Source organism: Pseudorasbora parva, chromosome 18, assembly GCF_024679245.1.
Source record: "Pseudorasbora parva isolate DD20220531a chromosome 18, ASM2467924v1, whole genome shotgun sequence".
Classification (NCBI taxonomy): Eukaryota; Metazoa; Chordata; class Actinopteri; order Cypriniformes; family Gobionidae; genus Pseudorasbora; species Pseudorasbora parva.
The window spans coordinates 21,259,804-21,287,057 of record NC_090189.1 but is presented as its reverse complement, the minus strand read 5'-3'; the positions used below and the strand labels follow the sequence as shown (position 1 = coordinate 21,287,057).

Sequence of the window (27,254 nt, the reverse complement as noted above, 5' to 3'; positions counted from 1 at the left end):
TTTAAGAATATAGTGTTTTGTTTCTGGGGTTTTTATTTTTGTTTGTTCTATTATTATTATTATTATAATTATTATTATTATTATTATTATTATTTGAATTGTTATAGTTACGTCTACCTCAGCACCTAATCTTAGCCTAATCTTAGAAGGTGCCCAATTTTTTTTTCTTTTTTTTTCTTCTGTTTGTCGTCAATTGTACACATTTTTATTTGCATTAGAGCTTTGCAGCGGTCCTTTGTCTTTTCCAGCAACATGCTATTTTTTTGTAGCACCACTTTCTGGATGTTGTGCTACAGATATTGGCATCAGTTTCCTGATGTAGTCTTTCTTTCGGTGTAGGATCAGACACATCTCTTTGTAACATTTCAGTGTTCTCTGATGGAGTGTGAAAAAATAAAGAATTTAAAGAGATTGAATGCTGCAGGTTTTCTTCTCAGTGTTGTCACTAAGTAAATTTTGTGCCTTTAATAGTGAAAGATATTTTTTACATCCTACTAACAGTAGATTGTTTTTGTAGTGTTTTTTTTTTTGTATTTTTTTTTTTAATTTATGAGTCTCAAAATAACAATGTTCAGTTGTATTCCTTAAATCTGCAGTTAGAAAAAAAATAAAAAATGGACTTAAGTTTGTCTGGCTTTTTCATCTGTTCAACTCAAGGAAATCTTTTATATAACAATATACAGTAAAAAAAAAAAAAAAAAAAATGTATTAAGACACCTTCGATATTTTCTCACATTATCACAGTTTATTCACTACAGTTAAGGAAATAGTAATAAAATATGACGAGCTCAGAGTTAAACTGCGTCAGAATTAATTCATAATAATAATAATAATAATTATTCATATTGATAATGTCAGATAGAAAGGTATGTAATGGATTACAATCAACCAATCAGCTGTTAAATTTAATTACAGAAATTAGATCATACAAACTTAGATCAACCAATTACCAAGCAATGCTTCATTTTGTTCAGCCTGTGGTGTAAAGAAAAAAATATATAAGCAAAACATGGTCAGGTCAAATTGTCAATAAATTTTGGTCCCAAATATTTAACAATTTTACTGGTAGTCCACTGTATGGAGATTTATTGGGTATATGTCACAGTTTACTTTATTTTGCAATCCTCACTTACATAAATTAACTATAGTGTCCTGCATCCACTAGTAAAATATGATATCTGGTGTCTGAATAATTTTTGGTTTGACTCTCATGTAGTTTTAAACCTGTATGATGGACTTTCTTCACTCTCTAACACCAAAGGACATGTTATGTGGAATGTTCAAGCTGCTCTTTTTTCATCAAATAATAAGTAAATGGTGGCCCCAGATGTAAAAACAAGATTACATAACTTACATTTACGTCTGTTTTCAAAGAAGCAGAAATGGCAAGGACTACTGCTATGATGCTCCTTTTGCCTTTTGCAAGCTCCTTGTCACCATCCACTTCTATTGTATAGAAGAGTGAACTGTACACTACAGGCTTGGAATGACATGAGGGAGCTTTCTCTGAAATGTATTGAATTTCAAATTTCTATTACTGAGCTGATTTGCTGTTCTTCATGATGCTGTTGTTCATTATATGAATCTTGAAGCCTGTAAAACAAGGTTACATTACCGTTTCATTAAACGTTACTTGTTTGCACAGTTTGGGGGGTAACAAGTATTCCATAAAATGACACATTGACAATTGATGAATAAAGTGAGATTAAATACAAAGTATATTTATATTTTTTTACCTATTTAATTATAGCAGGTTTGTGTAATGTCCTGCTGAATGATTAAAGAATAATAATAAGGAAAAATGACTTCTAAAGTTCTAAAAAATAATTCGCAATATTAAAGAATATTGGTGTGTTCAAGTCCCCCTAAGGATGTTCATATTTACGAGGTGAGAAGTCGTGCTTACGACATCATGTGCGTTCCAGTCAAATTTGGTCGGAGGAAGATGGCGGTGTACCTAATGAATTTCACGAAGAAAAAAAAAAAGGTTTGTTAACTCTGCTTATAGAAAATGAAGAACAAAGAATGCGCATCAGGTGACTTTTTTTAATCTTTTATGTTTTTAATTAATCTATGAACGAGAACGATTTTATCCTGGTGATGAATGATGATAACATTGACAGCCAATCAGAATCCACCCTCCTGCGAGCGTGAGCATTTAGCACGCAAGCACACACTAGAATAAAACAGAACGATGGTGTGGACTTAATATTATAATAATGTTATCGTTAGTCATCTGTCTGTATCATTGTTGTGAAATAGTTATTACATTTGCATAAAATATAACTTAAGTTTCTTGTTAAAAAAAAAACAACCCCAACTGAGGTGAGAAAAAGTCATGCTAAAGTAATGTAACACGTTACAGAAGACAAAACAATTGCGCGAGACGGTGCTTGATGCGAATACATTATCCGATAAATCCTTAAGATAGCAAAGTGGAGTCACAGGTAGTGTATCATTAAGAGAACAGGTTCTGTGCCTTCACTGCCTGCTCTCATTACCATTCGGAGGGAAATAGACTGAAACAAAAGCAGTCTCTGCTTCTCTTTTATTCTGGGGGGAGACAAGCTGAGAATACAAACCTCAGTGCTTTAGTGAGTCTGCCTGTGTTCATTACATAGAGCTCTGTGTTAATACCAGGAACCATCTGAGCAAATAATGGCAATTCGCTGCTATGCTAATGCTCCCTCTGGTATTGTATCTGTCTAACACTGTGTGCGTGTTTGAGTTATGATCCTGTTGAATTATTGTAAACATCTGCCAGTGTTAAGGCTAGACACACACAAAATGCTAGCAGTTAGGCTGAGATTTCGCTGAGTGCCAAAACCTTAGCTTGTTTGTATATATATATATATATATATATATATATATATATATATATATATATATATATATATATATATATATATATATAGCATTTCAAGTAAGATATAATTTAAAACAAGTTATGTGATAAGTTTTATGTGATCACAAATTACGAACATGAAATGAATACATTCCACACAAAATAGGCCTATTAATACATCATGCAGTTGGGTACCTTCTACAAAGGTGATTATTAAAATCACCGGCTACTAATTACATCTTCAACATTGTAATGAGATTACTGTACTAATTAAAATATGATTAAAAAAATTAAAATAACTGTTAATATATTGTTTTATTAGGTGTTTTAATGGTGTTTTATTAGACAGGTGAGCAACATTAGACAATGTGTGCTCAACACAGTTAGTCTAACTGTTTAAATCTCGTTTTCTTGATTTACTGCGAGTACATTGTTTTACCATGCTTAATATCGCTCTAGCTTACTGCAATGTGCAATAATTCGTGTCTCATAGTAGCCTCTGAGCGAACGCACACTGTAGCATTGACATAACTTTCAACCTTCAAATGTATCTAATATGAAAAAACAGCGCTTTGTTACCCCAACATACGCATGACCCGAAGAAGCAGACGCGTTTGTCTGTGGCATAATAAAAGCTCCGCGAAATCGAGGCGTCTTCAAGCTTCACGTTTGTTTTGAATAAGCGACGAAAAAATTACATATTGTGGCTTTCATTACTCAGTAATGCATTATACCCAACACTGATCATAAGGAAGAAAAGTTTTCCAAACTAGCCTGCATATAATAATACCTCCATTGTTGGTTGGTCCCTGCTGTCTTTGAAATATGCAGTCACATTAGCGAAATTTTGCCGCCAATAAGGTCCACTGGGTTTTGTCAATACAGTGCATCGATGCACGAAGCACAGCAGAAGTCACTAATAAACAAGCTTTCTGTTGGTAAACGCAGCAAGAAGTGAAAATTCAATAAATGTAGCCGCACATTTACAGTGGCTAATGAAACGCTGCTATTCCTTTTGGCCTATCTTTGGAAATCATGTGCCGCATATATAGCACACAATGCTACCTCAGTGTGCTGAGCTAATGAGACTTTTAATTAGTTCTATCTCTTAAGATGAAACAGATTGTTTTAATGATCGTCTGAGAAAAGACAGCAGGGTTCAGATTGTCTATTCGCTTTGCAAGGCCTTTGGAAGTTAAGCATCGTTAAGGGCGACGCCGGTGCTGTTGGCACCCAAGACCGCCAGTTTTCGGTAAAGGTCACGTGACCTCCTCTGCGTGAATAGCTTTTGTGCGACGAGCAGGGCGTCCTATCTTTGGTCGCTCTTTGACCCAGATATGATCTAATGGACAAGGGAAGTTTAGACAGTGAAAGACTGAATGGTGGACGCGGTCTTCCCAAATCCCTTCAATTGTGTTCCCAGCTAAGCCGTGCCTGCGGGTGCGAGCAGGCCCAGTGGACGACCTCCAGCGGATGAATTTGCAAAACAAGTAACAGCCTACAAATGCCACTTGAAGCCATTTGCTATGACTGTGTATGGCTTTCAGGAATTACACTGCCAACTTCACCCTGCCAACATTCCGTTACTGGTTGATAATGAAATTCATCTGGCACTGGAATCCTAATGTGTGCACTCCAAATGCAGACTGCATATAATATTACAGATACCACTGAAACTATGTAATGTATGTGGGATGATGTCTAACATCAGCATTACATGGCCTTAGAAGCCCTCTGCTGGTCAAAGTTGAGTGCAAACGTCCAGGGTGCTTGTGTTATTGTTGAAATGCAATTATGATCATATTATTCATAATAACATATTTATTCATTTGCACAAAGACTGGCGTTTACTAACACGCACATCTTGATCTTCAGAAAATGTGAAATTCCAAAATCTCTGTAAATTCAGGACTGGTGAGCAGAAAGCAGGACGGAGAGATGTAGCCACATTGATTGTATTGGGATCAATGCTCCCATTTACTGTCTAACTGATTTTTTTTTTCTTCTTTAATTATGTAGGGTGTCGATGGCATTTATCCAATCACCCCAGGCCTGCTGAGTGCATTCCCAGTGAGGTGAAAATCTTTACAATTAGTACATTTAGTGTCACAGGCAACGACTAATGCTCAACTGCCCTTGGGCTGGAAGAGAGGGAACACAATACAGACACGGTCAAACATCTTCTCAAGACGTACAATACAGACACTTTACAGGATGTTTTCATTTCAATAACAACATAGCGTATTTTTTCACACTACCACAGGTTTTATCAGGATAACAGAAGTGAAATGCAATGAAGGATATGGAACCTAAATAATAGCTTGATGTTTTCATGACAACATAAAACCAACATTATCTGGGTTCCAACATTTACAAATAGGGTTGAATTGGGCATGGTCTAGCGTACACTACCGTTCAAAAGATTCAGTAAGATTTTTCATGTTTTTAAGAAAATCTCTTATGCTCACTCAAAAGCTATGTTAAAAACTGTAAAACATTTGAAATAAATTTGTGAAACATTATGAAATAAATTTCAAATGTCATTTATACTTATGATGGCAAAGCTGAATTTTCAGCATCATTAGTCCAGTTTTCAGTGTCACATGATCCTTCAGAAATCATTCTAATATGATGATGTGCTGCTCGAGAACATTTCTCATTATTATAAATGTTATTAGTTGTGCTGCTTTGTGTATTTGAGGAAACGGTGCATTTTTCTCAGGATTCTTTGGTAAAAAATGATTTATTTGAACTAGAAATGTAACATGTCTCAACCATCTCTTTTGATTTGTTTAATGCAGCATTGCTGAATAATAGTATTCATTTTTATTTAAAGCAAATCTGACCCTAAACTTTGAATGGTAGTTTATGCTTGACCTCAGTGTGATTAATCTAATGCAGAAAGAGATTTTTTCTTAGTATTGAAACACACACACAAAAAAAAAGATAATACACTGCTAAAAGTTTTGATATACCGTGAGTTATGTATTATTTTGGAACTGTTTCCGCTGGCGGAGAAAAAATAACCAAAATAGCTTCCCATAGTGTATCTAAATGTATCTAAAATGTCTTCTTTATATGTTTTACTGTTGTATAAAAAGAATATCATACTTTCTGTTGTACTGAATATTAGCAGATATAACAATCATACATGTTTTCTCGATGCTTTTTTTTCCAGAGCTTTCATCTGGTAAGAACAGGAGTGTACAAGTAATAACTCTTGATTTGAAAGCACATATCTCCTCTATGGTGCTCAAGTTATTCTCTTGCGAGATAACAATCACATTACCAGCACTTAAACTACGTCAAACACTGCGTTTATTTAAAGCAGTGAGACAGAATTGGCGCCTTCCCTCTGTGAGCCACGTCTGCGGTCAGACGTTCTGCCAGACGGACCATAGTGTGCCTAAAGTGATGCTGTAGGCCAACACGGTGAGCAGGTAGACGCGGAACAGCAGGACGTCCAACACGTACCCCACCTGCAGCCACTCCTTAGCGATCTCCCTGCTCTCATCCTTCTTCTCCATGAACCGACGGATGGTGGTGATCTCGCGCAGGATGCCATCCATGACGGGAGGCCCAGCGTCCCGCGTGGACAGCCCCAAGCCCAGGTTTCTCCCGGCGTCTCTGGATCCCTCGCAGCTGTGATGGTTGCAGTGAACAGCTTAAAAAAAAAAAAAAAAAAAAAAAAAAATCACAGGTGAGTTTCGGAGCTTGTTTATTCTGCAAAACACACCACCTAGAGCACTGGATCTCAACCGGCCCACCCATTGTCGTCAACAATATTTGAAGCCCCCCTTATACCCCCACACTATCTACCCAAAAATATTTTAGAGCTTGGCATAACTAGAAAGATGTGTTTTTGTTATATACCAAATGCTACTAAATATCTTGAGTTTTAGTTTCAGCGTATTTAATGCTTGCTTTGTCCTATTTAAATCATTTCTGTAGCGAGAACGAGCAGATTCTTGCCTGGTCATTTAATGCTGTGTTTCCTAAACTTTTTTGTCAGCTGAATCTCTTTTACATAAAATATTTACCTGAAGTACACCCTGAGATTTTAGGTGAATGATTTATTATTGAACGTATATTCAGGTGTGTATGGTTATTTGATGTTGGTTAATGGTCACATGAAATTAAAGTAATACAATTATTATTATAGACTACACAGCTTATTATTATTATTATTATTATTATTATTATATTGTTAAGTCTAATTAAAACATGTAGATATAACTATATTACTGTTGTATATCACAATAAATTACTGTTGTAAATTAAATTGTAAGTTGTCCTGCAAAATAAAATAAAAAATAGGTCATACTTTACATTAGGGTCCAATTCTCACTATTAACTACATTAATAGTTGCCTCAATAAACTCCTAATTACTGCTTATCGATAGTTAGTAAAGTAGTTGTTGAAGAGGTTAAGTTTAGGCAATAAGGGACATTAATATGTGCTTTATTCGTACAGTCAATATCCCAGTAATATGCATGCTAATAAGCAACTAGTTAGAATTCGGCCCTAAACTAAAGTGTCACCAAAACTATATTTATAATGGTTGTATAAATATTCACAACACTGCAAGTTACAATACTAATATTTATGAGATTCTTAAGTTTTAAACAGTCACACCCTCAAGATTTTATTTTGGTGGAATACTGGTGAAATGCGACACTGTAAACTGCACGCATCTAACACAGTGCTTTTCTCTCTGAAACATGCAGCGCAATACTTTATACCTAATTAAATCAGCACCTTTGTGGCTAACCTATTTTAATAATCACACTAGGCTATATCAGTTTCAGTTTCATTTTAAAACTGTACAGCCACATTGATTTATTTTTGATTTATTAATGTAATTATTACCTTTTTATCAACTCATGAACTCATTGTACAGACTCCTTTACCAACGTTTTTTTTCTTCAAAAAAGCGACAAACTCTTTGGACTGAGTGATTCCATACTCCAGTCATTTTTCCATTGTATGAAAGAAAATATATGAATAAAAACAGCTTTATTGTACATTCGGCTATATATTTTATTAAAATATGGTGTATATAAACATGGATTAGGAGAGAAAACTGGCACATTGTCATCTAGAGACATTTAACTACTTTTTAAACAAGCTTTAGCTACTTTCCATTGAATATAGTTGGCAACCATAGACTGTAAAAAAAATAATGGCATCACTGCCCTGCAGTTCCCTCACAAACCCATATTTGGAAATCCCTCAATTAGCGAATGGATCCTAAGGTAGGATTGGTCAGGAGGGGCTTAGCGAAGGGTCAGTTACCTGTGTTCATGTTGTTCTCTTTGTAGAGCGGCAAGTCAGATCCCTGCGAGAGGAGTGAGCAGACCTTTTTGTTGCGAATGCAGAGTAGGACTGTGGCCTTCTCCAGCACCAGGTGTTTGACCCACTGCGGCACACGAGACTGAAGATCCTGCTTGTGCACCAGCCTCACGATCAAAACAGACTCGGTCAGACTGATGACCAGCAGCGCCATGCATACTACAAAGTACACACCTACACTCAAACACACAGAACATACCATTACATGCAGTGTTCTTTCTGAGCAAAACATACTATTAATGGGCAATATCATATACTTGAGGTGTTTAATGTGACATTATTTGTGATGAAAGACTTAAAGGGTTAGTTCATCCAAAAATGAAATTTCTTTCATTAATGACTCACCCCAATGTCGTTCCACACCCGTAAGACCTCTGTTCATCCTCGGAACACAGTTTAAGATATTTAAGATTTAGTCCGAGGTCTTTCTGTCCTTTGAATGTAAGTGTATGCCCACTTGCTGTCCACGTCCAGAAGGTCATGAAAACATCAAAGTAGTCCATATGTGACATCAGTTGGTTAGTTAGACTCTTTTGAAGCGTTGACAATACATTTTGGTCCAAAAATAACAAAAAATACGACTTTATTCAGCATTGTCTTCTCTTCCACGTTTGTTTTTAAACCTCAAATAAAGAATCAAACGGTCGTGAATCAGCCGATTGATTCGTGATTCGTATCTCCATTGTCACGTGATTTCAGCAGTTTGCCACGCGATTCGAATCTTGAATCATAACCGTTTGATTCTTTATTTGAATAACGTGGAAGAGAAGACAATGCTGAATAAAGTCGTATTTTTTGTTATTTTTGGACCAAAATGTATTGTCAACGCTTCAAAAGAGTCTAACTAACCAACTGATGTCACATATGGACTACTTTGATGTTTTCATGACCTTCCGGACGTGGACAGCAAGTGGGCATACACTTACATTCAAAAGGCCTCGGACTAAATCTAAAAAATCTTAAACTGTGTTCCGAGGATGAACGGAGGTCTTACGGGTGTGGAACGACATTGGGGTGAGTCATTAATGAAAGAAATTTAATTTTTGGGTGAACTAACCCTTTAAAAATCACATGCAGAACAATTAATTTCCTTATTATACACTACTACTATTCAAACATTTGGGATCAGTAAGATTTTTTTAATGTTGTTGGTAACAGTTGTGCTGCTTAAAGGAACTGTATGCAAGAAATGTATTTCAATTAATCATAAAATGGCCCTGATTAAGAAATCAAGTTCATTTCAAATACTTCTATCACTGACAACAGTAGTCGGGCCAGGATATTGTCATTTAAAAGTTGTTGTTGCAGCCCTCAACTGATGTTGATGTTGACATGTTGTGTTTTGGCCTGAAGCTCCGCCCTTCACCTCTCGACCAATCACAAAGTCAGTGGTGTTTGGGCATCAGGGTTGCCAGATCTGCTTTAGTTACCACAGCTTCAGCTACAAATGTTCCTGCTGGATCCTGCAGCCTATCTGGCAACCTCGAGTCAGGGGGAGGGGGAGATTTGAAAGTGATTGCAGTACCAGTTTTGGCCACAATCTTATATAAACTTCCTTTAATATTTTGCTATATTTTCTCTGGTATTTTGATAAATAGAAGTTCAGAACAGCATTTATTTGAAATAGATTTTTTTGTGGTAAAAATGCAAATGCCTTTACCATCACTTTTGATCAATTCAATGCATTCATGTGGAATAAAAGTGTTAATTTATAAGTTTAAAAAAAGACCCCAAAATATTGAACGGTAGTGCATATGATAACTGGCCTTATTTATACAGTAACTAAAGAAAAATAAATAAATATTAAGTGTGGTTCAAAAGACCCCTGAGCAAAAATACTTATTATTTTATTAATTTAATTTAATAATTTGTTATAATATTTCTTTAATAATAAATATAACATTTGAGCTGCATGAACTCAAGTTTGTGTACAACCTGATGATATATAGAAGTGAATGATGATGCACTGTATTGCCAAAAGTATTGGGACACCTAGGCATGCAAGTGAAAATGAATTCAAGCGTGGTACCGTGATAGGTTGCTACCTGTGCAATATATATGTAACAGCTGTTAGTGATATTATAACAAAGTGGAAGCAATTGGGAACAACAGAAACTCTGTTATTCGATTATGTTGAGGTGCACGCACAGTGCGCAGGAGTCGCCAACTTTCTTCAGAGTCAATAGCTTCCAAACTTTGTGTGGACTCCAAACAAGTGGAGGAACTTGACTGGCCGCAACCTGATAGAACACCTTTAGGATGAATTAGAGTGGAGATTGTGAGCCAGGGGCTTCTCATTCAACATCAGTTCCTGACCTCACAAATACACTTTAAGAAGAAAGGTCAAAAATTCCCACACACTTCTAAATCTTGTGGAAAGTCTTCCTAGAAGAGTTGAAGTTATTAATAGTTTCAAAGGATGGCCCAACAATTATGTATGTATGTATGGATGGATGGATGGATAAAGTGTATTGTTCATAATGTTTCTCTGTTGTATTTTTTATTTTTTTCAAAATCCCAAAACATTTATTTCCTGGTTTGAATTGACTTGTTTAGGCTTGACTTGTTAAGAGTGTTTGAAAGCATTAGTTTTGCAATTGCATTTGAACTTGAAACCTCTGTAATGTTCAACGCTGCTCTCCTTATCTCTCAAATGAATCAGTGCATTTCCGCACAAGCTTCCTGAGATGCAGTTCCATACTGAAAATCAATGGACATGCGGATTGACTTCAGTGGAAACACTCAAGAAAGCTCTTGTTTTCTATGTGCGCAGAAGCAACATTACAAGACCGGCCGGCTGAGAGGAAATCATATTGGATCACACCACTTGCAAAAACATTTTGAACTAAGGACATTTAATAAGCTCTAGATGCAGTAGAATGATTTAGAATGTCACCTCTCACACATAATTATAAGCTTCTCCAATCAGGAAATAAAGAATGAATGATTGAAATGCCTTAGGTCATGTTGTATGAAAGAGAAAGACCTCATTACCAATGAGAGGGGTCCCTATGGCAGTCGCTGGCAGAGTGTCTGAGACGATGATAAGAAAGACAGAATAGCCCAAGAGCAGAGTGATCTTGAAGGAGACTCTCTCTCCGCTGTCTGGGGGCAGGTAGAATCCAACAATGTCCATCACCATCAGGAATATGCTGGGCAACAGGAGGTTGACTGTGTAGAACAGAGGTCTGCGTCGGATCACAACCTGACGATTAAAGAAAGAGACTAGGGATGCAGGATTATTGGGTTTTTGCCGATATCCAATATGCAGATATTTTGCAGCTCATTTTGGTCGATGCCGATACCGATGCCGATATATGTTCATTTTTTCCCTTTGTTTGGAAACAAAACCTTTTTTTTCATTCTGGTTTCAGATTTCTGATGTCTCCTTACTAAAATGATTCTTGTTGAAGATAAATACATGTTAATATGGTTCTTTTTATGATAAGAGTATATTAAAAGCCCTGAAAATAACAATAATAAAGCCAGTCATTTTTCACCCCAGATGCAGCTGTAACCTAAATATTGTATTTTTGGATTTAGCGTTTGTGCACATGAAGTGGAGGTGGCATGACATCCGTTTTCACTGTTTTCACGTCAAGAATCACCGCAGTGCTGACATGCTGTTATCTCTAGCTGTGTCTCATTTCGTTAAATTTTGAAGGCTGCGTCCTCTGGAGGACCAGTCCCGTGTAAGATACAGAGTGTCCTCAATCAGAATTAAACGAGACGTCCTTCGTAGGACACACAGGCAGGAAGTATCACGTTGCTATGCCAATACATTCAGCTTCGTTGCGCTCTCACGCCATATGAATGAAAATTATTTATAACTTGAAAATGAGACAGCTTCTACTCCTTGCACACGTGTTATTTCAGGCGCATATCAACACGTTATCATATCGGCAAGGCATATCTGCATATTTTTTTCATTTTGGCCAATGACGATTTTTATATTTTAAGCGTTTATCGGCCGATTCCGATGTCATGCCGATAATATTGTGCATCCCTAAAAATATGTATTTCCTTCTGGCAATAATCTGTTGATCTTTCTCACTTTGTTTTTCTTTCCCATTAAAACTCATTTAAAACCACTTTACAAAAGAAATGTGACCTGACATTTGGTGCTTGTTTAGGGGTACACAACCATTCAGAGATTTTGGGGATGTTAATTGTTTTTTTATATTTTTGAAAGAAGTCTTTTAAACTCACCAAGGCTGCCTTTTCTTTTTTTTAAATCAAAAATACAGGTAAAACTGTATTATTGTGAAATATTATGATTTAAAATAACTGTTTTATATTTTTCAAAAATCATTCTAGTATGCTGATTTGGTGCTCAGAAAACATTTCTTATTATTATCAATGTTGAAAATAGTTCTGCTAGTTTTTGTATGGAAAGATTTACACTTTTTTGATTATTAGAAAGTTCAATAGAACTTCAAATCTTTTGTAACATTATAAATGCATTTAATTTTGATGTGTCCTTGCAGAGTAACAATTATAATAGTATTAATATATTTCAAACCTGACCCCAGCCTTTTGAACGGTAAAGTTTTGTCATTTACACCAATTTGATATCGCCACAATATGTAATTATTTTGCTGCTAGCGGTCACTAATTCAAAACAAAGGTGAAGCTTGATGACACCTTGATTTCTCTGAGCTTTTATTATGCCGCAGAAGACCCCTTCTGCTTCTTCCGGTCATGCATATTTTGGGTAACGCAGCGATGTTTTATCATATTAGATACATTTGAGTGTGTTGTAAGTTATGTTATAATGTTCACTCGGCAGCTACTATGAGACACTTGTTGCACACTGCAGTGAGCTAGAGCGATATTAGGCATGGTAAAACATGGTACTTGCGGTAAATCAAGAAAACGAGATTTAAACTAAGACTAACAGCGTTGAGCTGTATAACAATGATCAGTTTTCTGTTGATGAATGTATCCAAACAGTTGCTCACCTGTCTAAAAAAACACAATCTTCAAAAAGCATCTTTTGTGTTTCCATGGTTTCTACAAAATAAAACCTGATATCGAGGATAACGCAGGCATTATGTCATTATAGGCAACGCGCGGACATAGTCCGTGTCCTGGATTTAAATTGCAGATTTTTCTGGATTTAAACATTAAAACATTAAACATGAAAACATTTGGGATAATATAAGTACACAGATCAAAAAAATGTATAACATATTTGTTCTAGTTGTTTCTGGAAAATTTGAATCCAAAAATCTTACCTATTGTGCCTTTAATGTATTTTAAGACTGTGGACAGTGTAGGGTTATAACCCATTGTGAGTTATGTAATCCGATTACTTTTTTCAAGTAACTTTAAAGTAATACATTACTTTTAAATTTACAACAAAATACCTTAGTTTGGAAGGAAGAGAAGATGCGCTGTCCATTTTTTTACAGTCTAGGATTGTGCTTTCCCCAGCACTGGTGTTAGAACACATTTTGTTCTGTAGTTTGATGTTTTGCTTGTTTGGTTTTTTTGCGCAAATGTTGCTATATTTATATTGTGATACATATCGGTAACTCATTTTTAATTGGTTAAATTGATGGCATTAAAGCTTACTCTGTGTTATAACTCTGTGCTCTCCTCTAAACAATAATACAAAGAATGCAGTTGTGTTTAATGTAGTCAATAGGACTTCTGTCTGTCCTGACTGTATCTCAGTAAAGAACCTCAAAAGCTTACAATGACTTCAGTCATTATGGAGTTATCATGCTTTTCACTTTAGAATACTGTTCCAGATTAATTAGCAATTCTTTCTGAAGGATTTGGTAATACTGGAGTCATTACTAGTGTGTTATCATGATCACTTTAGAATTAATTATACATTATGCAATATTCATGTTAATTATGAACCTGTATAGTTCTTAGTCCTCTGGGTGGTATGGCATTTTTTTAGTTATTGATAAGCTAATAGTGAACTACCATATTTGACTGAGTGATATTACTTATTAATTAGTTAATCAGAGTTTCTTGTTAGTTAATAGTATTATCGCATTACTCATTTGTTCCTGTGTAGTTATTCATTAATGACGGAACAGTATTCTAAAGTGTTACCCATTTTTCAAAGGCAAATGCTAATGTATGCCATGGCTTAATTTGGTATTATTACGTTACTCACATGAAACTTCATTTCAGCGTAGTAATCATCTTTATCTACGCTGAACATATTGTATGTGGAAAGGACATGAAGCAGCTCCCATTCTCCCTGGTTCATGAACACACTCTTGTCGTTCATTACTTCCTCGGGGGTTCTCATTAGTGTGATGTTGATGTCTTTAGCTGTGGGATGAGATAAGGTTAAAGGTCAGTTCATTCGGCTTTTATGAAAAGGCATGTTACTTCTTTTTATTGTGTTTGAATCATTTCTGCAATATTACATTTCCAGAGCATTTCTTCTGAAAATGTGGTTTTAGATGAGGATTCTGTGTGTAGGAGGTACATTTAGTCAGTGATGAATCTGAATAGAGAGATCGTTGCTTTCATAAGCTTTCCAAATTATTGTATTAAATACTGTAAACCCAAATAAATTGACAAAAAAAAAATGAGGTAGTCATGTTACAATTTTAAAGTTTAAGTAAGCTTGCAGATTTTTATTCTGTACTTTTACATTTGAATTGCTGCATTAAAAAGTGAGCTATAATATTCATATATTTGATTCATATATTTAACTTAAAATAATAATCTCAATTTAAATATTTTTAGTAGTGGGAATTTAGCTATATTTAACTAGCTAATTCTATAAATGCTACCTTGCTAATTGGTGACACAATGCTTTTATAGCATTAGCATAGCATAGCACTTGCTGAATGCATTAATCTTGCACCAAAAACATTATATAACAATTAATTTTAGCATTTACGCTCCCTTTTGAGTGTCATGGAAAAGCTTTCTGAGAAATGGTTCATTAAACTCAAAACAATGAAACGGTTCCGGTGACTGAAAATGTGTTTTGTGAACTCAAAAAAAAAAGAAAGTTCTAAATACTAATAAAAGTTAATCTGATTGAACTAATTTATCATTTGAGTTATCTCTACTCAAACCAATTAATTATTTTGAGTGTTATGGTTTACACTGAAGCATGTTTACTTACTTGTGTGCAGCCAGCTCTGAAAAGTCAGGCTGCATTTTTGGACATCATAAGGAAAGTTGTAGATGTTAAGGGAGCAGGCGGTCACCACCTGGATAGGCTTATAGTTGCGAACGAGCCCGTTATGGCCTACATAGACATAAGGAATGTCAGGAGACTTTCCTACATCCACACTGCAGAGAACAAAGAGAGTGACTGTAAAGGACTGCTGTAAAGAGAAGTCTGAAAAGGTTCATAACACTTGATTTTAATGTGACATAGTTACACTCTACTACTAGCCTAGAAATCTAGACGCACCCTAGCAGCAGCAAATATAATTTGCCCGCAAGTGTCGTCTAGGAACTCTCAATACCCTTCTGAGCTGTATTCCTCAGAATCTGGACGGCCCAATCACATCGTGTATAGAGTCGGCGGGCGGGGCCATAATGACGACGGCCGAGATGCGTTTGCGTGCTTCTAGTAAACACAGAAACTGGCAAACGGCGGCGGTCTTTCGAATGAGCTCTGACCAGGACTCTGGAAGACTTGGAGTTAAGCTTTTCTCTGAGAAAAGAACAAAGAACGGCACTGAAGTCATTCTTAAAAAGGGAAGATGTGTTCGGAGTTTAGCCGACCGGATACGGCAAATGTTCAATCAGTCAGCGAGCTCTACTTCACCTTCATGTGGCTCTGGTTGGTGTAGCGCTATCCTATCGCGTGCAGAGGGAGTTTGAAAGACAACCGTTTATCCCGCCCCTCGGATTGAGCCCTGTCTATGGTGAGTTTCCAGGCCAAACATCTTGATGTGGGTCTGGCTTGTCAGGCTACTCTACTACATGTACTTACTATATAATAACAGTACATTCTGCATAATTACAAGTAACTAACCCTAAACCAAACCCTAACCGTAATTCTATTGTAGGCTAAGTATATGAACTAAATTAAGATTACTCAGTACTTATTTGAGTAAGTGACCTAATAACTAGTCACCTTTAACCAAAATAGTTCAAAACAAAACATCTAATTTTTCTTATTATGTCAAGTCTACTCACAATTCGTTGATAAGAATATCTGGAACCCAGATGTTGGCAGTGGGAATGGAAATCTGTTTGACTTCATCAAATTCTTCAGGATCCCACGCAAGGAACTCATCTGTCCATTGCTTTTGAAGTGAGATAAATGTCAATTACAAAAAATGTATAGCCTACACTTTAAGAGAAAATATTAATTATCTTCAATAATCCTCAATCAGGTAACTGTCACGTCACATACAAAGGAATGGGTGCAAGGACTCAAGTGCAGAAAATGATAATTTATTATAAAATAAAACATAAACTCAAAACAAAACCCACGAGGGGGAAAAACACATAATCATAAAACATAAACCAAAGACTGAAACATACCAAGGAATCACGGGGAACCGGGAGACATAGACGAGACATACACAAGGATCCAACACAGACTGACAAACATAAGGAGCTTATAAGGGGAAGAAATCAAGAGGGAACAGGTGGGAGAAATCAACACTAATCAGATAACAAGGGGGAGGGATCAGACAATGACAGGAGCACATGCAAGACATGACAAAACCCACATGTGCACACAAGACAGGACAGGCATGTGACAGTAACAAGATCATCAACAAGTAACAGCTCTTGTTTAATGTAGAAATGGAAAGAAAGTAGGCCTAATGCAACCCAGGCTATGGCCGTTTCTCAATACCAAGAAAGAATGGTAGTTCAAACTTGGCAAGTTCAACTCGGGAGAACGAACTCCAGAGCATGGGAGGAATCATCATTAATCTCTATTGTGAATCATCATCTGTCGCTGGCCGAGTCCTGTTCCAATTCAAAGTTCACATCTAGCCAAGTACAGTTATAATCCTCGGATGCGTCCTTGAGGATGCATCGAGAGGTGACTTGCGGACTTCAGACAGACCGGTATCCCAGAATGCATCTCGTACTGAACAGCAAGCGCAACAGCGGACAAGAAAACCTGAACAATTAAAAAATACTACAGTTAATGTGTCACAAAATGTAGTTTTAAGACTTTTTCAGGCGAGAATGCAGTTGTTTAAAGCTCAAATATGTGGTTTATTCATAAAGAGAGCGCCTATTTGGCAATTTGATCTGGCGTTTTCGGAGTTGAGATCCAGTCGGTCCAGCGGGTGATCAGCGCTCGTTAACGTCGAGAGCAGCCTTTTCTCGGCTAGACCTTCTGACGTTTGCCGCTGGCTCTGATGTCTTTGGTGGTTAAACATGAAATATAATTTGTCTTGTTTAGATCTAACAAGCGATCTTTGGTCTCATTAATCTATCATTTATTCCCTGACCGATCGTTTTGGCTGATGGCAGAGTGAAGTTTTTATTTTTATTTTAGGCTATTAACTTAACCGTTGTAGATAGCACTAACTTTTTATGGGGCACTCCCCCATAAAAAAAAATGATTTCATAGATGTGATTTCCTGCATTATGGTGCGTTTTAGGCCATATCCCTTTCCTATACCAAAAAAGACCTCAAACCAGTCAATACCAATAGTCTAATAAAAAGGCTATATTCATTTAACTGCCATAGAAATCAACAGGTTCACAGATAATGATAATGAACAAGTTGCATGTTTTTTATGCTCCGTGTCCAGACAGAAGAAGTGCTGTTTACTAAACGATTGATTGGGCCAGACAAAATTACAGAAATCAGTGAATTATTTTCCGTGGCTATAGAGTAGGGGTACGACGCATGGCACTAAATTTTGACGCATATCGCGAGCATAGGTTCGAATCCGCCTTTTGCTACACTCGCCCTACTCCCTTTCCCTATCACATATCAGATCGGAAAGGTATTTATTTTCATTAAAAAAATAGAAAATATTAGAAAAGGGGAAATAAAGTGTTTATCATGTGTTTAATAATAAGTTTCTCGGTTAAGGGGTAGTCAATGTAAACAGACATGTGCTGAATTAGAGACGATAAAATTGAGTGGGTCCAATATCATTAGTCTTAAAAAGTAGGTGGGTCTTGTATAAAGGAATAAGGGGATAAAGACAGAGGTAAAGTGATGAAATGAACAGTTTATCTACACTCTTAGAAGGGTTCTATCGGCGCTGCGTAGTTGACTGCAAAAAAATACTTTTCTTACTTTGTATTTTTGTCTTGTTTCTAGTCCAAACATCTAAACATTCTTAAAACAAGAAGTATCTAGACAAGCAAATATAATTGTCTTATTTTGGGGAAAAATAACTCAAAATTAAGAGAGTTTTTGCTAAGATGAGAAAACGTACTCGGTTACTTTCGTAACCTCGGTTCCCTGAGCGAGAGGAACAAGTATTACGTATGGGAAAATTCCTTTTCTCGAGACTATGAAGAAAAACTTTATTAATAAAGGTATCCATGTAAAGCGTAGTGCCGCTGTATGGCCAAGCCCAGCGTGAGGAGCGCTCTGATTGGCCGGGCCGCGGCAACTGCAGCAACCTATGGTGAGGCGGCTGAGAGGAACGAACCAATGGGGGGGTGTTCCAGAAAGCCCGCCGTAAAAGGTGCTTATATTTGCATACAGGAGTCTATATAAGACCCTGATTCGCCATAGGTGTCAGGTTTTAAGATCAACTGAAGCGATACCTGAGAAGCATAAACACGGCATGGAACGTAATACTCGTTCCTCTCTCTCAGGGAACCGAGGTTACGAAAGTAACCGAGTACGTTCCCTTTCGAGAGAGGTTCCTTGTATTACGTATGGGAACACAATGTAAAGCGCCGTGTGTTCTGACTGTCCCAGTATACCCAAAGCACATGTCAATAAACCCCCGAGAGACCGACAGAGGCGGCTTATAAGGGGAATGAAGAACCGGAAGAGTCGTTCGTTTGAACAGCTGATCGGACATTGTCGGATCTTATGATGAATGAATGGTGCTCAAGGACTAATGTGTACAGGCCAAAACGAAAGGCAATCTGTTTGCCAGGGTCAAGATAGAGCCTAGATGGAGAGAAGCCCTGCTTGTAGAGCTGGAACCTCCAATTTGTAGAATCTGATAAAAGTGGACGGAGAGGCCCAGCCTGCCGCCGCACAGATATCTTCCAAAGAAATGCCACACGACCAAGCCCAAGATGAGGCCATGCCTCTAGTGGAGTGGGCTTTAACGCCTATAGGGCAAGTCAGGTTTTTAGACTCATATGCCAGCGAGATCGCGTCCACTATCCAGTGTGAGAGTCTTTGCTCCATGACAGCACAACCTTTAGTGCGGCCGCCGAAGCAGACAAAGAGCTGGTCTGGCTGCCTGAAGGGGGAGGAGCGCTCCAGATACAGACTCAAAGCTCTGACCGGGCAGAGTAGGTTTGCGTCCTGTTCACCCTGAGACGCGGGTAATGGAAGCAGAGTAATAACCTGTGCTCTAAAAGGGGTAGAAAGCACTTTGGGTATAAAACCATGTCTCGGTTTGAGAACAACTTTGGAGTTGTTGGGCCCAAACTCGAGACAGGATGGGCTCACTGAGAGTGCGTGTAGGTCACTCACACGTTTAACCGAGGCCAGAGCCAGCAGAAACGCGGTTTTGAGTGATAAATCTTTATGGTCGCAGTCTGGAGTGGCTCGAAGGGGGGACCCTTCATAGCATCTAAAACCACCACGAGGTCCCAAATAGGGACCGCGAGGGGGGTTCAATCTCCTAGCCCCTTTAAGAAAACGTACAATGAGCTCACTTTTCCCTAGTGAATGTCCCGCGATCCGAGCGTGGTTAGCTGCTATGGCGGCGACATAAACTTTGAGCGTGGAGGGGGAACGACCCGCGTCCAGTAGCTCTTGGAGAAAAGCGAGTACTTCTGCTGTTTTGCATGAGCATGCGTCGATATTTCGGACGGCACACCAGTTAGAAAACACCGACCACTTCAGAGTATAGAGCCGCCTGGTCGCGGGGGCTCTAGCTTCCGCAATAGTTTTCATAACTCTGTCAGAGAGGTTTCCCGATACCAGTTGATGGGCCATTGGTGGAGGGCCCATAGTTCGGGACTGGGATGCCAGATCTTCCCCTTCGCCTGCGTGAGGAGGTCTTTCCTCAGCAGAATGGGCCATGGGGCTGTGTCTGACAGCTGGATCAGATCGGAGAACCACGTTCGGTTCCTCCAGAGCGGGGCTATCAAAAGCACCGTGGATGCTGTCTCCCTGATTTTCTTGATGGTTTGCGGCAGCATCGCGATCGGGGGGAAAGCATATAGCGGGAGACTGGGCCAGACATGGGCCAGGGCGTCCCTGCGTTTGGAGAAAAATATTGGGCAGTGAGTGTTGTCTTCTCTGTTTCTGTCCACAGGCCAGAGATCAGCTTGCCCTCGTGTAGGGCTCCCCACCCTCGAGTGGAGGCATCTGTCGAGACCACTTTCAACTTCGTAACCGTGCCCATAAGCACGCCCCTCCGATACCACTCTGTACCCGTCCAAGGAGCCAAAGCTTTGACACCGCTGTGGTTCACTTTGACGGGAAGACGGCCCCATTTCCATGCGTAAGGAGGGACACGGGCGTGTAGCCAACGCTGGAGGGGACGCATGTGTAACAGTCCCAGCCTGAGCACTGATGATGCTGAGGCCATAAGGCCGAGCATCCTCTGAAAATGTTTCAGGGGAACACGAGACCCGGCTTTAAATGAAGCCTCCATGTTCTGGACGGATAGCGCGCTCTGTGACGTTAGCCGCGCGTTCATGAGGCTCGAGTCTAAAATTATGCCCAGAAAAGATATCTTTTGAGTGGGGGACAGCGAGCTCTTGGCGATATTGATCCTGAGACCCAAACAGTCTAAGTGGTTGAGGAGCCAGGATCTGTGTGTTAGTAGTTGTGCTCGAGACTGGGCTATCACTAGCCAGTCGTCGAGGTAGTTGAGCACCCGCATCCCTTTCAGCCTGAGCGGGGCTAATGCCGCGTCCGTACATTTCGTAAACGTGCGGTGCGCCAGGGATAACCTGAATAACAGGACCGTGTACTGATAAGCCCCCCTCGAAGGCGAATCTCAAGAATGGCCTGTGGTGGGGGGCTACCTGAATGTGAAAGTACGCCTCTTTCAGATCTATTTTGAAAAACCAGTCCCCGGGGCGAATATGCGCGAGGATCTGTTTCACCGTCAGCATTTTGAAAGAGCGAGACATTAGAGCTTTGTTCAAATGCCTTAGATCTAGGATGGGCCTGAGCCCTCCGTCCTTCTTCGGAACGAGAAAGTATCGGCTGTAGAAGCCCGACTCGCTTCGGGATGGGGGAACAGGAACGGAATAGTTCCTGAACCATTCTGAACCATTTTGTGCTTGTGACATAGAGGGGGTAATGCTAATGTATGGCGGCGTGCACTGTGGAGTGGGCGCCGGGACATTTATAGCATGGGTGGGAGGGGTATATGAGTGTAGGAGTGTAGACTGATAAGTGGGCACATTTACTACAGAAAAAAAGCTCTTTTTGAGATTTATTTGGGTTGCCGTGATAACAGCGTTTGTGTGCAGGCGAGTGCGTTTGACAACGGGCTCGTTGGCTGCGAAATTGAGGTCGGCAGTTACCTGGGTGCAGGGAACTGGGAGACCGGGAGGGAGAGATGGGGGTCCGGCCGAGGCGAGACCTGACCATCTCCTCTTTCTTCTTGCGGCTAGGACGGCTTCGGAGGCTCGGGGTTCAACACAAGCTTAGGTCGAGGTCCCCGGCGTTCAGACTGCCTGCTGCGGTTCGTAGAGCGGGAGCGTTGGCGCGTTCCAGAAGAGGAGCGAGGCCGAGAAGGTGGCGCAGCCGGGTTAGCGGGTTGAGAGGGTGGCTGTCTACCTTGAGGGCGTCCCTGGCTTGAAGAAGAGCTGGAGCGCTTGGGTAGGAAGTGCCTCAAAGCCTGAGAAGCCTTTTGCACATCGGCGAAACGCTCCGCGAAGCCCACGACTGACGGACCGAAGAGACCGGTAGTAGAGATGGGAGCGTCCAAGATGGAGGCTCTAACCGCGTCCTTCATCTTGGTCAAATTCAGCCAAAGGTGCCTCTCTAAGACCATCAGGTTAGCCATAATCTTTCCAATGGCTTGCGCGGTGGCTTTAGTAGCACGAAGGGCCAAGTCCGTCACGCTGCGAAGGTCCTTCAAAACTTCGGAGTCGGGGACAGACTCGTCCAAAGAGCGGAGAAGTCTGGCCTGGAACACCTGAAGGACAGCCATGGTGTGAAGGGCTGCGGAAGCCTGGCCAGCGGAGGCATATGCTCGGCCAGCGAGAGCAGAGGTGGTGCAGCAGGGCTTGGACGGGTGCTGCGCCCTGGCCTGCCATCCTCTGGAGGAGGGCGGGCAGAGGTGTGCGGCGACAGCCTCTTCGAGGGGGGGAAGCGACTCGTAGCCTTTCTCCTTGGTGCCGTCGACGGTAGAGAGCGCTGAGGAAAAGGCGGATCTCGCGCGAGCAGAGTAGGGAGACTTCCAAGATATAATAAGCTCAGGGAAGAAAGGCGTGGGCTTCTGAGGAGAAGAGAGGCGGCGGCTTTCTAGGTACCACTTGTCCAGTCTGCTGCGCGTTGGCTCTTCGGGCTGGGACCACTCGAGTCCGAGGTCTTCCACCGCCTTAGAGAGCACACGGATAAGCTCCGCATCAGCATTGGTTTTGGAGCTCGTGGCGGTCTTCGTCGAAGCGGGGGGCTCCAAGACAGAAACTGATCACTCGCTACCCGAAGCGGCTGTGGAGAGGCTGTCCTCATCTTCCTCTGGCGACGGGCCACCGAAGGAAACCGAACAGGCCGCTGCATGAGAGGGGCGCTGTTCCTCCTGAGTGAAGGTGACCGGCGAAGGCGAGGCACGCGGGGAATCATCCGGCGTGCAGTCGCCCGAAAAGCGCGAGCTGGGCGTGGTCCCATTCAAAGCATGTCACACAGATGATGTGACGGTCGCCGACGAGGAGAGGGGCTCTGCATGAGCCGCAGGAAATGCGAGGCTTTTGCAACAACGCCTCACGCTCTTTTAGAAGGAAGAGAGAATAAAAGGATACTAGCACCGGATGGCGTAGCTGGAACGGCAGAGAAGGCGGAGACCGGGGGAATCCGTCGTCCTCAGCTGCAGGTTCTGCTGGTGCTTGCTCGACAGCGGTGCTTCTTCGGAGGTCAGTGAAGGTGTCACTGAAGGAGATAAAATTTGACACCTATGGCGAATCAGGGTCTTATATAGACTCCTGTATGCAAATATAAGCACCTTTTACGGCGGGCTTTCTGGAACGCCCCCCATTGGTTCGTTCCTCTCAGCCACCTCACCATAGGTTCCTGCAGTTGCCGCGGCCCGGCCAATCAGAGCGCTCCTCGCGCTGGGCTATGGCCGTACAGCGGCACTACGCTTTACACGGATACCTTTATTAATAAAGTTTTGCTTCATATTCTTGAGAAAAGGAGTTTTCCCATACGTAATACGAGGAACCTCTCTCGAAAGGGAACCATTTTTTCTTTGATAAGAAATGCATTTTTTGCAGTGTTATATATAGAACCCTTTTTAAGTGCCAAAAGTTATGCTTTCTTGTCATTATAAAACCCTTTTAGCATAAAAGGTTCTTTAGAGTATACCCAACTATACTTCTATATATAACCTTTTAAGGGTTCCAAATACGTAGCGCCGATAGAACCTTTTCTTCTCAGAGTGTAAATGCATTTTCTAAATATGAATGTTTGCTAATTAATTCCAGTTATTTTTATCTTAAACTTTATGTAAGCAACTGTTCTGGGTGATCAGAATCAGTAAAAAATCATGTCAATTGTTTATAAACATATATAATTTTTTGTAATAGCCTAATGTTTTTACTCAGTTGTGCAATTGTAAGGGGATATATGGCGTTTGTACAATTTATTTTCTGAAATTAGTAATGATATTTATATACAGGTTTATCTAAAATAGCTAAAAAATAGAACAAAATGCACACTAAATATAAAAAATTCTTAAAATGTTTTATTCATGGTGAAAACATGAGCATGCATAGTTTAGTGGAGGATATACGTATACACACATTTTTGTTTGTGTGTGTGTGTGTGTGTGTGTGTGTGTGTGTGTGTGTGTGTGTGTGTGTGTGTGTGTGTGTGTGTGTGTGTGTGTGTGTGTGTGTGTGTGTGTGTGTCCTTGTTTATATTACATTGTGGGCATTGTGGGGATATCCAAATGTCCCCATAAGGATAGTAATAGCTGATAATAGTCACTTCTGAAATGGCTCATTGAAAAGTGAGCCAGTCCCAATGCAGCTAACAGGGAACGTTCCCAGAACATTCACTTACCTTCTTTAAAGGTTGTGTAAATGGTAGTATAAAACGTTATTAAAATAATGTTTTTGGAACGTTCTTATAACGTTAGCAACGTTATTAACGTTCTTTTAATGTTGAGAGAAAACGTTCTCAGAACAACGTTCTTGGAATGTCTTTATGACGTTATTTGTAGACTTAATGAACGTTCTCATTATGTTGATAGAAAACGTTCTTAGAACAACATTCTCAGAACGGTCTTATAATGTTATTAGTATTTTCTGAATGTTTTCATAATGTAATCATTAAATGTTCTACAGAAAGAACGTCATACTGGTTTGGAATGAGCAGTATTTTCCCCCGCATAGGCCTACTCAGTGCCTTTACAAACAAGTTTTATCTGTGAAAAAAAAAAAAAAAATATATATATATATATATATATATATATATATATATATATATATATATATATATATATATATATATATATATATATATATATATATACAGGGGCAGTGTAAGGGGATAGAAAATATGGTTTGTGCGGTATAAAAACATTACGTCTATGGAGAGTCCCCACAAAGATGAACCAGACGTGTGTGTGTTTGTTTATTTTTATTTTAAAAAATTATAAAAACACGACCAACATATATAAACCTTGATACAAGGGGCACCAAGTAAAATCTGATGTTTAACCACACCAGAGTCAGCGGCAGTCGTCAGAAGGTCTAGCCTAGAAAAGGCTGCTCTCGGCGGGTTAACGAGCGCCCGCGGATCGATCTCACAAAACGGCAGATAAAATTGCCAAATATGCGCTCTCTTTATAAATAAACCACATATTTAATCATTAAACTACATTCTCGCCAGAAAAGTCTTAAAACTACATTTTTTGACACATGAACAGTAGCCTATTTTTAAAATAAGCAAGGTTTCTCATCCGCTATTGACGCTTGCTGGTCGGTGCTATGCCTGCTGATGTCTACTCTCGAATCTCAATGCAGCCCAGCCTCGCTAGATGTGAACTTTGAATTGGATTTATTTTTTATTTTTTATTGAAGGTAGTAATATTGGATACAAACGTGTAAAACCATCAATATACAAACAAATATTTATACAGACATACTATACCAGAAACAAAGAAGAAGAAGAAAAATATAGAGGAGGAAAAAAGAGAATATAAGGATTCGGGAAATAGGTCGAACTTTGAATTGGTACTTGGGCAGCGACTGATGACGTTTCACAAGTCCATGAGAACACAAGAGAAACGGCCTGATAAATTTTGCTGTCAGTCTGTTTGCGGTTTACGTTTATGATTCATTAAACTTGTTTGGGAGTCTCACTACACTGGTTTTGTCGTACGTTGTTGATGCAGTAGATGAGTCAGTTCTGGAATCGCACTATGTTTTGATACACAAAATGTAGGTAGGCCTACTCATTGGAGTTAGCCTTATCGAGGTCGAGGTACACTCGCACTATACGTTGTTGATTCACTAAAAAGAACCGACTCATACGAGTCATTCTTTCAGGAATCGGATCACTAGTCGCGCTGTAGATTCACTAGCTGTGTTGCAGCCACTTTTTGTGTTGTCTGTTCTCCAATATTAAATAAATCTATAATTTTCCACCAACATACCTGTCTGTACCACACATACGTTGTCAAGACCTGGTTCTTCTCATCCTGTGTGGTACAAAAATACATACACAAATCCTGTAAATGCAACAACAACAAAACGTAACCAATAAATAAGTAGGCTAATTTACGTATTACATAGAAGTTTGAGAAATCTACCCACCACATTGAGAATCGCATAAACCATTAGGTCAATGGCCACCGTCGTGGACTGTCTCCAGTCGCGCACTGGCCGAACTCCTTTCTTATATCCGGCGCTTAAAAACTCATTTAATCGAACCAGAGTAGCATTGGCGAAACGCCCAGTGTTATTGCCCAGCTTCTTTACTACACCGAGACAAATGCAAAGTTACGTATCGCTTTTACTTCATTCAGCTTCAATATTTTAAAGCCATATAACTACGTATGGCCTATTTATTAAGTGCAATGTGTGTTTCAAAACCTGCTGAAATGCATACAAAGACATAATTTTGAGGCTTCAGAAAATGCTGTCTAGATCGCAGGTCACTATAGGTTTCGAGATGAAGAAGTTTCATGTGAAAGTACATAACTTTAATGCTGTTTGTATAACCAAAGTTAAAAGTTTAGGAAGTTACCTGAGCAAGTCACCATCGCCCCATACATGCAAACGCAGAGAGCTGTCCAGAGTGCTGAACATTTCATTGTGCCGAGCTGTCTGTCGTTGCTCTGGGTTCTTCTCGCAGGCTTCTAGCCTGGTGCTGCTTCCTTCCACTGATGCTCCCTTAGCTCTATTAGTTACATCTAAGCTTCCCAGAAGTGCTCTGGCTGTCATTATAGCACTTAGTCCACCCTCCCTTCTCTGCATCATCCCACAGTTTAGCCAGGTCAAAAGCACTCCAGCTTGTCCCAAGAGTCACTTTGGAGTGAATGAACTTTAATCATGGGAAGCATTGAGCAATCTTGAACAAAATAACACATACTATTTCGTATTCATATACTATTTCTTAACTGTATAATATGATATTAATGGTATAGTTAAAAAAATAATTATTTCACAATTATTTTGTAAGCACTCATCTTTGATTAGGCCTCATCTTAAGAATGCATTTAGGCTGTGATTTATGTGTTAAATATTGTAATTATAAGCATAAACAATGCCAAGCGTTTTCTAAACTAATACTTGTTTCCCCCT

The 27,254-nt window shown here is 39.6% G+C and overlaps 1 protein-coding gene across 2 annotated transcripts; it reads right to left on the bottom strand.

The window, feature by feature from the left end:
• Nucleotides 1–4,648: 4,648 nt before the first annotated feature.
• Nucleotides 4,649–26,839, bottom strand: htr3a (5-hydroxytryptamine (serotonin) receptor 3A). 2 transcript variants are annotated; one of them, XM_067423028.1, is made up of 9 exons: nt 26,698–26,839; nt 26,265–26,428; nt 26,105–26,179; nt 16,335–16,444; nt 15,307–15,476; nt 14,335–14,495; nt 11,193–11,403; nt 8,142–8,372; nt 4,649–6,509 (listed from the first exon to the last, which is right to left on the bottom strand). In XM_067423028.1, exons 1-9 carry the CDS (start codon nt 26,762–26,764, stop codon nt 6,220–6,222), a joined length of 1,479 nt encoding a protein of 492 aa, XP_067279129.1. In that variant the 5' UTR covers nt 26,765–26,839; the 3' UTR covers nt 4,649–6,219. The 2 variants fall into 2 exon arrangements, with proteins under 2 accessions (XP_067279129.1, XP_067279130.1); XM_067423029.1 differs by having other exon boundaries at nt 26,105–26,149.
• Between the last annotated feature and the right edge of the window lie 415 nt (nt 26,840–27,254).